This window comes from Eubalaena glacialis, chromosome 19 (genome assembly GCF_028564815.1).
Source record: "Eubalaena glacialis isolate mEubGla1 chromosome 19, mEubGla1.1.hap2.+ XY, whole genome shotgun sequence".
In the NCBI taxonomy this organism is placed as follows: domain Eukaryota; kingdom Metazoa; phylum Chordata; class Mammalia; order Artiodactyla; family Balaenidae; genus Eubalaena; species Eubalaena glacialis.
The window spans coordinates 51068167-51081722 of NC_083734.1; the positions used below are offsets into that span (position 1 = coordinate 51068167).

Consider the following 13556-nt stretch of genomic DNA (forward strand, 5'->3'; position numbering starts at 1 on the left):
GAGCGCGTAGAGAGCGGTGCGGCTCCACGCTTTAGGGCTCTGCCTAGGCCAATGAGACCGCGGGAAAGGGGCGGGTCAGGCCCTGGAGCCAATAGGAGCACGCGGGGCGGAGCGGGCGGGACCCCCGCGGAGACCGCTGCCAGTTCCCAGGTGGGTTTCCGCGGCTTTCGGCTCTGACGGCGGCTCTGGGCGAGCTAGCTCACCGTCCCGAAGGGACGGCCCGAGATCGTTCCCAGGGCGCTCGGGCGCGTCAGCTCGGCGCAAGACGCGCGCCCCGCTCCGGGCTCGGGCCGGCCGAGACGGCGCCGCCCCGCCGCCATTTCCGCCCTGAGAGGCGTCACGTAGGCCCGGCGGGGCGGCAGTGCGCACGCGCGGCGGGTCGGGAGCACGTGTCGCCGTCGGGAGCGCGAGGCACCTGTGAAGCGGTGGTGCTGGACCTGCGTCCTTCCGCTGCCTCTAGCAAACTGGGGGTGGTGGGGGGGATACACGGCTAAGTGGAGATGCTGAACTCTGTCCACTGTGAACATTTTATGAAGTCTGTGCATGGTCATCGTACCATCGGAAATGAGAAATACGCCTGGAAGAAAAGCATGAGGGTGTCTCTATCAAACACCAGCAGTTCACAGGAATCTCAGGAATGGACCCTTCTTCCTCCTAACCTTGGGGGGGAAGTCACAGAGGTCAGCAAAACATTCAAGTATATTCCACGTCCCAGAACCTCACTAGGATCTTAAAATTTTCCCCATTAAAACCTTTTTTTTTTTTTTTAATAGTTTTTGGTTCGTACCACTTTTTTTTTATAAATGCTATCAGTTAAATTCAGGAGGTCCTAACTGGCTGCCAGATTAACCCATTGTATTACTCAAATCTATGTCAGCACCTCTCAGGAAACATCTTCAATTATCAGCTTGAAGAAAAGAATAATTTTAGGTTGTCATTTGTATATATTTTGTTAATGTTTTAAAAACATAAACAGTATCATCATGTGTGAAAAAAGCAAGTTACAATTAGTTTAATCAAATGTGTAGATAGTGTCCAGGTTTCTGTCCAGGTTTCCCCAATGGTCTCATCATTTTTCTAGTTTCAATCAGGATCTAAATAAGGTTCAATGTTTTATTAGTCTATATTTCAATTGGTTTGTGTGTTTGTCTCTTAGAAATCTTTGTTTCTAGAAAAAAAAATAAGGCTCACTTAGAAGTTAACAAATATAGTACAGGGAGTTCCCAGTCTTAAGGTTTTGGGAGTTTTTTTGGTTTGTTTTTTAAATCTGTAGGTTCCATCCACATACCCCCCTCTCTCCTTGCATATCATAAAGAAATCAGGTTGACTGCAGGGGTTTCAGCAATCGCTGACTGCATCCATGTGGAGTTCTTTAGCATACCCTTGTTCTGAATTTTCAGCAAAGGGTAGTTAAAACATTCTAGTGGCTTGATCACAGTTAGGTAAAAATTTTTTGGCAAGACTACTTCATAGATGGTGTTGTGAAATCCCTTCAGGGGGTTCTATTGTCTGTCCTTTTTGTGATGTTAATTAGCAGCCATTGATGAGATTGCCTAAATTCATTAGGGTGATTTTTAAAAAATTATTTATTGGCTGTGTTGGGTCTTCGTTGCTGCGTGTGGGCTTTCTCTAGTTGCTGCGAGCGGGGGCTACTCTTTGTTGCGGTGCGCGGGGGGCTACTCTTTGTTGCGGTGCGCGGGCTTCTCTCGTTGTGGAGCACGGGCTCTGGGGTGCGCGGGCTTCAGTAGTTTCACACGAGCTCTAGAGCGCAGGCTCAGCAGTTGTGGCGCACGGGCTTAGCTGCTCCGCGTCATGTGGGATCTTCCCGGACCAGGGCTTGAACCCGTGTCCCCTGCATTGGCAGGCGTATTCTTAACCACTGCGCCATCAGGGAAGCCTCATTAGGGTGATGTTTTACTCCTATCATTTCTTCTTCACTTATTAGCAGGACTACTTACATAATGAGAAATTCCTCTTATCCACTGTTTGATTATGCTGTTGAATTCTTCTGACAAGACATTAATAGTCTCTTTGCTTTTTTTAAAATAAATTTATTTATTTTATTTATTTATTTTTGGCTGCGTTGGGTCTTCGTTGCTGTGCGCGGGCCTTCTCTAGTTGCCGCGAGCGGGGGCTACCCTTCATTGCGGTGCGCGGGCTTCTCATTGCGGTGGCTACTCTTGCTGCAGAGCACGGGCTGTAGAGTACAGGCTCAGCACTTGTGGCGCACGGGCTTAGCTGCTCCGCGGCATGTGGGATCGTCCAGGACCAGGGATCGTACCCGTGTCCCTCGCATTGGCAGGCGAATTCCTAACCACTGTGCCACCAGGGAAGCCCAGTCTCTTTGCTTTTTAATACATTTCCCTGTACATTTCTTACTTCAGACCTGACATCAGTCTCACTGGAGGCACTCTGCTACAAAACCACTTAGGGGTTGCTGGGGAAGGTGGTGGATGCTGGGTGCAGTTGGCCAGTGTGTATTGTAAAAGCTGGACACTGGAGAAGCCCTGTGCACTGCAGGAGCCTGTGGATCCAGCACAACAGAACCAGAACCAGGAAAGGAAACTCTTCCTCCAAGTGTCTCCAGCACCCTCTACTGACAAAGCTTAATATCATGCCAGAGAGCACAGAACAAAATAAGGGCTCAGATGCATTTTCATAGAACAGGCAATGAAGTCTGAATTTAGAACAGAGATATAATGCACTGATAACTGGCAAAATATGCAGATTTTACTCAGTCCCCTATTTATGGATTTTGTATTTATTTCCAGACTTTTGCTCTTATCAGTATTCAGCAGGATTTTAACCAAATCAGACATCATTTGTTCACTCATTTAACATTAGTAGAAAGCTAGTGTAGGCTTCATTTTTAAATGGCTTGTACTCTAGTACAAAAGGTGAAATTATGCAAATAACTGTAATGCAAAGTAGAATTTTCTGGGTATCAACTCAGTTCTCCCTAAGTCCTAAGGAATTAAGATCACTTTCAGCTGCACCAAGCAAGAGGGACTTAAAGGAGGTGCTAACCAATTCAAATGGACCTTCAAGATGGTGTGGGATCTTACCAGAGAAGGCATTTCAGGAAGATGGAATGTGAGCTGAGGCATCAGGTCAGGAAACCTGCCGCATTCAGGCAGAACCTTCTTCTGTTCCAGCTTAGAGCATAAGTTCTCTGAGTGTGGTTCCCAGAGCAGCAGCACATGTACATTTCAGGCCCCATCCACTGCTGGGAACAGGTCCAACAGTCTGTGTTTCAACAAACCCACCGGGTGATTCTGAACCACAGGCGGAGAGTATACGGAGACTGGTAAAATAGAAAAGTCATCTCCAAATTTTTGACATTGTGCCTATATTGATAAAACATCTAGGGTTATGCATATCTATGTATGTATATTTCTTTATAAGGTAATGTGCACTGTGTATTAATCTTATGTAAATTATAAGACACATGACAATAGATATAAAAACATAAAATAAGTAGGAATACAAGCTCTAGTATGTTTTTCTAGCACTCCACAGATCATCTTGACCATCCCAGTTTGGAGGTCACTGAAGCAGGCAGTGGCCGTGTGGTGGAGGCTCTCCTGTTCCAGGTAGGGTCCTTCTCCATCTGGTGGAAAATAGAAAGGCAAGTCAGGGTCCTGCTTGGGGCCTCATCTGGGGGCTGTGGGGACAGGTGCTGAGTGTGTTGGTGGCAAGTGGAGCAGGGAGGCCACCGAAGCAGCCATTCAAGATTTTCTTGGAGAAAACTGTCTCTCCTACTACAATCCTCCTTCCCAGACACTGGGGCAAGCTTCTGAGCAGCAGAAAAACTGCCATCACGAACATGTGAATGTTCAGTTTCCCCAGCTACACTGAGTTTTTTGGGGGTCAAGGATCTCTGGTTTTCCCCTACCCTCCTCCACTGTGCCTTGCAGCATTGTTCAGATTTAGTTTTTTAACCTGTTGATATTCTTTCTGGGTTCGCAATTGAATCTGCAGATCACGTTCGGAGAATTTACATTTTTACAATAATTTTCCAGTCCATGAACAACTATGTTAGTTCTACTTTAATATTTCTTATTAAGTTTTTACAGAATCTACCATAATGTTCGTACGTATCTGTTGTGAGGTTAACTACGTACTTCACGTTTTCTCACCATCCTAAGCGGATGTTTCGTGGTACAGCTCACCTCACCTTCCTCTGCGGACTTTCTTTTTTTTTTTTTTAACTTTTTTTGGGTTTATTTATTTATTTAATTAATTTATTTATGGCTGTGTTGGGTCTTCGTTTCTGTGCGAGGGCTTTCTCTAGTTGCGGCAAGTGGGGGCCACTCTTCATAGCGGTGCGCGGGCCTCTCATTATCGCGGCCTCTCTTGTTGCGGAGCACAGGCTCCAGATGCGCAGGCTCAGTAATTGTGGCTCACGGGCCTAGTTGCTCCGTGGCATGTGGGATCTTCCCAGACCAGGGCTCGAACCCGTGTCCCCTGCACTGGCAGGCAGATTCTCAACCACTGCGCCACCAGGGAAGCCCCCCTCTGCGGACTTTCTAAGGGTTGTGACCCCAAACGCTATCTGCTCAGAGCCCGGGCGCGCACACCACACCACGCGGCCGCCTCTGCTGCTCCCTAGGCGACCTCCCGTTGTAGCCCCGCCCGTTCTCCCACCTCGAAGGCTGAATGGGTGCCTCAGAAGTTAGCGTCCGCCCGCCCGCCCCACCGCCGGTCCGGAAGTCAGCTGTCCCATCCGCCCCCGCGGGTCCGGAAGTCAACCAGCTTAGCCCCCAGCTCCGGAAGTCGGAGGCCGGCGAGTACTGAAGCCTAGAGGTCCGGCCTTTCCCCGCGTCCGCAGGTTAGTGTCCGCGGTGGACGCCCGGGCCGTGCAGCCGTCGCGGGTGGGAGGTGCGGGGTGGGCTGGGGGGCGGCTCCCGCAGCCGGGGTCCTGCCGGGAGCGCGGTCTCGGTACCCGGCCCGGCTCAATGCCCCGGAGGCCTGGCGGCGTGCGAGCCGGGCGGGGCGCCGGGTGTGGCCGCAGGGGTCAGCGGGGCGTGTCTAGGGTGGCTTGTGCCGGTGACAGGCGTGGTCTCGCCTCGCGGGCGGCTGAGTCGCGCGTGGAGACAGTTGAGGCATGTCAGGGGAAGGAGCCGGTGATGTCCCAGGATCCTGGCTTTGTTTGTGTGAACTGAATTAATTATTTGCTGTCAGAAATTTGACTTGACTTCACAGGGAATATCTGAAAAGCTACCCAGAACGGGGTCCCTGGAGCCAGCATTTGGAGCGTATTGTAGCGTGCAGGGCAGAATTCTCCACGTGTGGAAGATCAATCCCCTTTGCTGACTCGTTCATTAAACCGGTGCTCTGGACTCTCCGGACCCTCCGCTCCCTCTGCTGGGTGCAGACTGTTCTTCTTGGCAGCTGTAGGAGACCGCAGAGCTGGCTTTTTCGGTCAGTGCCAATACAGACTCAAACCATGATGAGACTTTCAGTTCCCTTTTTCAGAGGCCAGCACAGGGAAATGAGGGTGTTCTGGTAGGTTCCGGTAGGGTGCCGAAGTTTGAAGCCTGCTGGGGGCTAACGGTTTCCAAGAGACTGAGGTTTCCAGGTAGGAAGGGAGCAGGTGATGATCAAGTGCTTGTTGATGCTTTGTGAGTCGGAGCAGGGGACAAAGCCCCAGTGCAACCATTACAACTGAGCAGAGAAGAACCTTCCTTACAGGTCTCTGGGGGATTAAGTGACTTGCCCGACCACAGAGACTGCGGTCAGCACGGGCTGACTGGTTCCTGAGCCTCTGTGGGCCTTGCTAGTGGGCAGCCTGGCTTCCTGTTCTGGAGAGGAGCTGGGTTCTTGTCTGTTGGCAGTGGCTCGAGGGCTCCAGCTGTCTTATCTGCCCTTCCCCAGCCCCCCGGTCTCCTGTTGAAAGTGGTGGCAGCACGTTCCAGGGATGTATATGCAGGTGGAGACACGCACCAGTTCCTGCCTCCATCTGAAGAGGGCTCCAGGCATCAGGTCCTGGTCCCTGCTGGTTGGTAAGGATGTTCATATTTCTCCTCAAGTTAAAAATCTAACTTTAAAAAAGGATGAAAATTAAACTAAATTTTTCCGTGGTTCTACTACCCCAAGATATAGCAACTATTGTGCCTTTCCAACTTTTATCCTCTACGTGTGCTTTTACAGATGATGTGTGTCTGTTTTGTCTTTTTTCACCATTTAACATCCTTTGGTTAATACTCTGCATGCTCTTCTGAGGTCCCCGTACTTCCCCTTTTGCTTGTTTTCATACACCCAGTCCCAGGTATCTGATTTATGTCAGGGCCCACGTGATGGAGACAGTGAGGAGTAAGGCGGTGGGGGCCCTGGCCTCCATCCCTGTCAGTACCCGTTGGAGGGCCTTGCACTCCCTGGGCAGCTGCACCATGTTGATTGGAACCTAGGTGTGTGGGGAGATGCTGCTGTGCCTTCAGCAGCCTGGCTCTGGGCCTTCTTTCCCAGGACTCTGCCTGATTTGTCTCATGTGCCGGGTTGTGATTCTTTACCTTCAGTCTTGTCTTCATTCCACACAATGTGCCATCAGTGGGTAAAACCCACATCAGGTTCCTCTTTCTGGTTCCCCCGTCAGCTCTGCAACCTCACATAGACGTGTGTCCAGTGAATACTGTGACTGGTGTAGAACATTCTTCTGAACAGACTTCCCGGTTGTTTCCCCCACTTCTGAGCCTGGTGGTCTTCTTGCCCCCTGCTCCCTGTGCTCAGCCATCCCTGGCAATGGGAAGGGCCTGCTTACCTGGGTCTGTGGGTCCTGGGAGGAGTTGGGCTCTGGGCTGGTGGTGGCCCAATGGGAAGGTACCTGCTTTCTCCTCGCAGGAATCTTGTCGATTGGCCTGGCTGCTGCCTACTACAGTGGAGGTGAGATGCATTATCTGCCCCCCAGGAACTTCCTCAGCTGATTGGAAGAGGGAAAAAAGGAAAGCCCATCATTTGTAATCTGCCAGGGCATGGCTTTGGGGACTGCCTCTGCCTCTAAATTGTTTGCGGATGTGGCCCACTTCCATGTGCTGGTGTGTCCCCCGCACCTTACGTTTTTCACGTATATCTTCAGCATTTTCATATATCATAAAATATTCTTCAGAAAGGCACTCTTGTGTCTGCCTCATGTTCTGTTGCAGGGATGATCCGTGCTTTCAGCGGCTCCCTGTAAGCGTTCCCACCTTTCTGCTCTCACTCACCATGCCGTGATTGTCATCACGAGTAGACACCCAGGGGGAGAGTGAGGGCAGAACTGGTGGAGCACGTCCTGTCCCACGTGACAGGGCCCGCAGTGCTAGGTGGCCATGGCGGGGGTGGGGTGTCCTTGCAGGCATGGGCAGCAAGCCAGGCCCCCAGGTGCCACTCCTGCCCTCGGTCTGGGAAGCAGCTGTGCTGGGGAGGGGTCACCGTCTCTGGGCACGTTGGCCTTCGCCCCTCTGCTGCCTTCCCTCGCCTGATTGTTTCCTGTGTTTGCTCCCCAGATAGTCTGGGCTGGAAGCTCTTCTATGTCACGGGCTGTCTATTCGTGGCCGTGCAGAACCTGGAGGACTGGGAGGTGAGGCCAGTGCAGGAAGGGTGCCCAGGCTTTTGGGCTCCTGGGCTTCCCTGCAGTGCGAATCAAAGCAGAAAGAAAGGCTCCAGGGGCCTAATGCCCCGCTCCATCCTGAAACTTGAGCTTAGTGGTTTCTGGATAGCAGGACTTGTCCTCTGGACATTGCCTGTCTGTAACCATCCCTAGGCGAAGGAATTCTCTAAAGCTGTTGTTCTCCCAGAAGTTCTCCTAGAATAGAAGGGCAAGGCCACCTCCCTCGCCTCCCTTTTGTCCCTCTTCACGTGTCCTTTGGGTCGCCTGGCCCCAGTATTGCTCTCTGACTGCCGATCTCCATTCCCTCGTTTGATGACCTTGCCCACTGTGCTCGCTTCTCTTGAGTGCGGAGAGGAGAGGCTCCTGCTTTTCACACCCCAGCCCCTGGAGGGATCAGGTTGCAGGGGTTTGGGGTTCTGACTGGGATGGGAAGGAAGAGGGGCCGCCTCCTTGAGTGTCTGCTCTGGTGAGGGTGGGGACGCAGTCGGCAAGTCTGTGTGTGTTGGGCTGGCTCACAGGCTAGCAGCCAGGTGACTGCCTTGTGTCTGGCGTTCTAGGAAGCCGTCTTCAATAAGAGCACCGGGAAGGTCGTGCTGAAGACGTTCAGCTTGTATAGGAAGCTGCTGACTCTCTGCAGAGCAGGCCATGATCAAGGTGAGGCGTAGGGAGTGAACAGGACACAGGTTACTCTGGGATGGACGGAGGGCGGCGAGCGTCTGTGTGTGATGGCAGGGAGCAAGCAGGCTTGAGGCCTGGAAATGGGCTGGGTCCAAGCTGGCCACTCAGTGACCAGGGTTGTGTCCTGCCTCGTGGACGCTGTGTACCCCAGATGTGCCCTGGCCCAAAGGAAGTTGCTGGGCAGCCCCCAGCTTAGTGACTGGCCACTAGAAACCAGGAAGGCATTTTCCAGCAGTTGGGGAAAATGAAGCAGAAAGCTGGGCAGCACTGTGCTTAGCCGCCCTCTGACGTGTTATACTGAGAGAGGGGGTGGGCTTTTCAAGGCAACAGTGGGCCTGCTGGACATTCCTTCTCACCCAGACTGGACGTTAACCAGCAGCCACACAACCCTGCACTGTGGTCACTGACCTGTGACATCTAAGGTCAGGGTCTCGGCATCCTCTGGGGCCCAGCCTCAGACATGGCGTGACACGTGCTCTCTGCTTCATGACAAGCGTGATGTGATCCTCTGCATCATGGCCCCGAAGCAACTGTGCCAGCACCCAGGTGGGAGGGGCAGGGTGGGTGGGGGACACGGCCACTGACAGGGCCCTGCCCACAGTGGTGGTCCTGCTCAGTGACATCCGGGACGTGAACGTGGAGGAGGAGAAGGTCCGGTACTTCGGGAAGGGCTATGTGGTGGTGCTTCGGTTTGCCACGGGCTTCTCCCACCCCCTCACGCAGAGTGCTGTCATGGACCACCGCAGGTAAGCTGAGGACGGGTGACTTGATTGGCCAGGGCTGCCCCTCGCCCTCGCCCCCAGTCAGGTGGTCCTCCCCAGGGACTGCCCAGCACGGCAGGGCATGGAGAGAGGCCTCAGGAATGTGGGGGAGGAGGTGAGGCCGGGGGGCCAGGCCTGCCACCACCCACTAGGGGGAGGTCAGGGGTCCCCACAGGGACAGAGAGGGGATGGGGACATCAGGGGTCCCTGGTGGGCACAGAGGAGTGGGCTAGTGTCAGGTGAGGGTGGGGATCAGGACTGAAGGTGCTGGGTCCTAGTGGGTTACCCTGGAGGTAGATACCTGGGGTGAGACTGGTATGGTCTTGTGGCTGCTGCGGGGTGGCCAGTACCTCTGTCACAATAACCCACCCTTCCTCCCGGTGCCGGTCTGGACCAGTGACGTGGAAGCCATCGCCAAGCTCATCACTACTTTCCTGGAGCTGCACTGCCTTGAGAGTCTCGTGGAGCTGTCTCAGAGCAGTGACAGTGAGGTTGATGGCCTCGGGGACCAGAGCTGACCTCCACGGGACCCCCGCCTTGGTTCTGGTGGGGCCCCAGCAGGACTGATGGGCCGCCTACAAGTCCTCCTCCTCAGCTCCCGGCTGTGTCCCTGGAAGCCCCAGGGCAGGACCCTCAGCCGTTCCTGCTGCTTGCTTCTGTCCTCTGAGCAAAACCACAGTGGGACCTTCTCTGCAGGCTCCGAGGGGTCCAGAGAGGGCACAGGCCTCAGATCTGTCTCTTCCTGGAATCAGACAGCCCGCTGGGGCAGTGGCCTGGTGTGGACAGGCCAGACGTGCTAGCTGTGTGGGGCTCAAGGCCTCTGAAATGGGAAGGAAGAACACCCAGGGTCCCAGGGTGTGAGGGCCAGGGCTGAGCTCTTTGGGTTGGGAGGTTCACCAGGACCAGGTCCTGAGGGTTGCGGTGAGGTGCCAGCGGGCCAGCAGCTGGGTTAGGCTCTGAGGATGCTGCCGCCACATGTCATCCCCAGGAATCCCATCTCCTGCCCTGCTCCCCATGCCCGTCCCTCCCCGCAGCCGGACGTCCTCAGTGGTCAGAAGTGAGGTGCTTGCCTGCGGAGCTGCCGGGGCTCAGGGTGGACGCCAAGGGGCACACCTGGGTGGTGTGCTGCAGCCACTCCTGAGGCTTCCACAGCCCCCAGACCGCTGTCCACTCAGGTGGCTCATCTCATGTCCAACCAGGATTGCAGCCGGGCTCTCACAGAGAGGATAACCTCCCGCCCCTGCCCCCAGTGTAGGCAGAAGTTCTCTCTTCTAGCTTCGTGCAGCATTTAAAAACCTGGACCCATCCCTCAGAACCCAGATTCCCAGCTTCTCTCGAACTCTGGCGCTGGGCTTGTGTGTTTGGGCCCAGAATCGCTGGGCTTAGGGGTGCCCCTCAGCAGCGCCTGAGCAGCTAGCTGCAGCCACCCTCGTGGAGTCTGGGTGCCAGCCACACTGACCCTCAACTGCACTATTGGTTTTCTCCTGCCTTCTCTGAACCTAGGCTCCTCCAAGGTACAGCATGTGCCCAGAGCACCTCTGAGTGAGGGACCCATGAGGCTGTGCACCTGGGAACGGCTGCATGGACCAGGGGTTCTGAGGCTGCCTGGGTGAGAGACAGCAACTTCCAGGGAACTCCAGAGAAATGAGATCCTCTCCCTTATTAGTGGTGGCCGCCAGCCAGCCCTTAGTTTGGGCACAAGGTCATTTAAACATGCCAAAGTTAGGTTTCTAAATGGTTAAACCTGAAATACTTTTTTCTTAAAAGGTGTGAAACAGCTATGGTTGGTTTCTTGTGTGTTTGCCCCTGGGCTGGAGGAGGGAGGGCGTTTGGCCAGCTCCCCTCTCCCAGGGCTGGGTTGGGTGAGGAGGGTCTCCAGACCATCGTGAGGGCCAGTAACTAAGTCTTTCAGATTTCTGGCTTACACTCTCCTTTTTATTTTGAAAGAATTAAAGTTCTAATGCTGATCACTGCATAGGCCCAGAGTGTCTTTTCCTTCCATGTTTACTCTTGTTTCTGTGGGCGCTGTCTGCTGGCACGGCTGCCCAGGGCTCAGGAGGCACACGTGGGGCTGGGTGCAGCTGGATGAGGGTGCAGGGAAGCCGACAGCCTGAGCTTGGCCCCCTCCCCTCAGGGGTCCTGACCCGAGTCAGGCCTGGGGCCGGCTGCCTCACCCAGATCCTGCAGCAGAGCCTGCAGCCGCCGCAGGCTGGGGCGCACGTTCTCCTCCAGCCACTCCTCCACCGCGTCTGGGTAGAAGACACGCTGCAGGGCAGCCTCCAGCTCCCCCACGAGAACGCTCCACCTGGCCAGGAGACTGAAGACCAGGAGGCAGTGAGCCTGCCTGGCGAGGGCCCTGGGGCATACCTCATGGCCTCCAGAACCCCACGGGTCAGTACATCCCGTACCTCAGTTTACTCATCCATAGAACAGGGCCGTTAGCACCAGCCTCATAGGGTTGTTGGGAATAAGTGAATGACTGTCACAGTTTGACCTCTGAAACTAGAAGGCACTTCACAACTGGCTGGCAGGGTTTTTCTTGGTGCATGAACCTGTTGACAGTTGACTGCATCTTATACTCAGTAGGGACAGTCTGTGTTGGCCTCTCTCAGAGCCAGGAGAGCACTGGGGAGGGCTGGCTGGGACCCTGTCCCCATGGTGACACATGCAGCTGCAGGGCCAGGATCAGCCCTAGGCAGTCTGGTTCTATGGTGAGCCCTGGACCCTGCTCAGGGCATCTGGTGACCCTCACCCTCTCAGGCAGGAACGCCCCAGCTTCTCTAAAGCCTAAAGGCACAGCTGATTCAGTTGAGTCACCTAGGAATCCACGGCTGCAATACCTAGAAAGCTTGTCCAGAAAGCTGCCAGCATGCCGTAGAGGGTGGGCAGCCTCGGGGATGGGCACGGCTGGGAGGGGTGTGGGCTACCTGAGTGCCTGGGGCTGGATGTGCTGGATCATGACGGGGTGGATGAACTTCCGTCTGCGATGGTAGGGGCTGAACCAGCCAGTCACATACCTGGGGGCAAATCCACACACACAGGTAGGCACACTGTGGCTCGTAAGGCAGACTCGGTGGTTGTAAAATAAGACCTTTGAAAATCTGGTAGAAATTTTAAAAAGTTGTTTTCCGCCCAGAAAGTGTTGCAGGATTGGCTGGCCCTCACCCTGCTGGGTGGGGGGTCACTCCCCTGCCCACTCACCTGTCCCTCTCCAGCAGCGCATCCACGGAGCTGCACAGATGGAGGCTGACTTGTGTGATGAGGTTCAAGATGTCGCTGCCAGGGAAGGAGCCGGCCCTCTCACTGCACAGGGAGCCGCTGTGCTGAGGATGCATCCAAATATGAGGGGACAGGCAGGGCTGGGGGTGAGGGTATTACCTCCTAAAATCCGTTGCTTCCAAGCTCGAAGTCCCAAGAAAGTTCTCCACTCTTGCTTTAATGTTTTCGGCAAAGCCTCCTAAAACCAACCACAGACGGAGGTTGGAGGGGCCTCTGGAGGAGGAGGTGGCCTGGACTCTGTGCTGGCTGGACCTCCTGGCCCTCAGGCATGGGTGGTGGGCAAAGCAACTGAGAAGGACCGCCGGCCAGGCCCAGCTGGGCACATGCTGACCTCAGGGATGGGTTAGCCCAAGGCTACTGCAGCCTGGTAGGGAGGTGAGGACACGCTGGAGGCTCTGTGCTGCCTGCCTCCTGGGGAAGGGGTGCCAAGGCCAACGCGCTCCTATTAGCACAGGCATCTGCTCTGTTGTCTGTACCTTTCCCCAAAGAGTTCAGAACTGACCCTTCAAAACAGGATAAGCCAGAGTCCCAGTATCTGTCCTTCCACCTCCCTGTAGCTCAGCACAATACAAAGTGTGTTTATTTTTCAGTCCTCACTTTCCTCAACCACCTCGACGTTTTTCTGTGCCAACACCACATACGTTGCTACTTAAATTCCCACCTGGTCCCATATAACATGGAGTTTATGTAACCAGGGCCTCGTCACCAACCTTGCCTGCTGGTCTCCTCTGTCTCTAAGCACCTATGCCCACACCTGGCTGCTCCCTCGAGAACCAGAAGTGAGGGAGCTACCCCTCTGGGGCCACACCCACCAGCACTGGGCATTCAGGCTATTTATGCAGCGAAGGTGGACCCTCTCCTGCACCCTATCCATGATGAATTTTCTTGTGGGTTCACTGTGCCTGCGGGGCATGTCCCCCTAACTTCCTGGTCTGTGTCCTGGTTTAGGCTCAAAGACCCGGGCTGCAGTGGGGTGGGTGGGTGGCTGAGCTGGGGCCACGGGTGCGTTCCCCTCCCCTGCACCGGTTGGAAGACCACAGTCCAGCCCCAAGGAGTGGCAGTTGGGGGCCCCGGGCACTAGGCTTCCTGGGAGGAGCAGGGGACCATACCATGTAGAAGCACCTGCAGACAGACAGCCAGGGACGGGATTCCCACGGGCAGCAGCTCGCACAGCACAGAGAAGTGGTCATACCTAAGTCCGTGGGAGAGGGGCGCTCAGCACAGCAGATGCTCAAACACGAGCCACCGCG

The 13556-nt window shown here is 54.7% G+C and overlaps 2 protein-coding genes across 9 annotated transcripts in view; one reads left to right on the plus strand and one right to left on the minus strand.

The window, feature by feature from the left end:
- The first annotated feature begins 129 nt into the window (after window positions 1-129).
- On the plus strand, window positions 130-11002 carry LOC133080563 (cytochrome b-245 chaperone 1). 4 transcript variants are annotated; one of them, XM_061176525.1, is made up of 10 exons: window positions 130-150; window positions 3510-3593; window positions 4613-4831; window positions 5185-5424; window positions 5878-6005; window positions 6841-6882; window positions 7485-7558; window positions 8146-8242; window positions 8868-9012; window positions 9425-11002. In XM_061176525.1, the coding sequence occupies exons 5-10, from the start codon at window positions 5921-5923 to the stop codon at window positions 9543-9545; spliced, it is 564 nt and encodes a 187-aa protein (XP_061032508.1). In that variant the 5' UTR covers window positions 130-150; window positions 3510-3593; window positions 4613-4831; window positions 5185-5424; window positions 5878-5920; the 3' UTR covers window positions 9546-11002. The 4 variants fall into 4 exon arrangements, with proteins under 4 accessions (XP_061032508.1, XP_061032507.1, XP_061032506.1 ...); XM_061176524.1 differs by having other exon boundaries at window positions 5206-5424; XM_061176523.1 differs by lacking the exon at window positions 5185-5424.
- HEXD (hexosaminidase D) overlaps window positions 10949-13556 on the minus strand; it is an 18455-nt gene continuing 15847 nt past the window's right edge. For 2 of the 5 annotated variants that reach the window (XM_061176518.1, XM_061176521.1), the window contains 5 exons: window positions 13416-13498; window positions 12406-12484; window positions 12229-12330; window positions 11955-12044; window positions 10949-11344 (listed from right to left, as the gene is read on the minus strand). In XM_061176518.1, the coding sequence (XP_061032501.1) occupies window positions 11158-11344; window positions 11955-12044; window positions 12229-12330; window positions 12406-12484; window positions 13416-13498 (541 nt within the window). In that variant the 3' untranslated portion in view covers window positions 10949-11157. Of the gene's footprint in view, window positions 11345-11435; window positions 11815-11954; window positions 12045-12228; window positions 12331-12405; window positions 12485-13415; window positions 13499-13556 lie in introns of those variants that run through there. The other 3 variants (XR_009698538.1, XM_061176519.1, XM_061176520.1) reach the window with 3 other exon arrangements.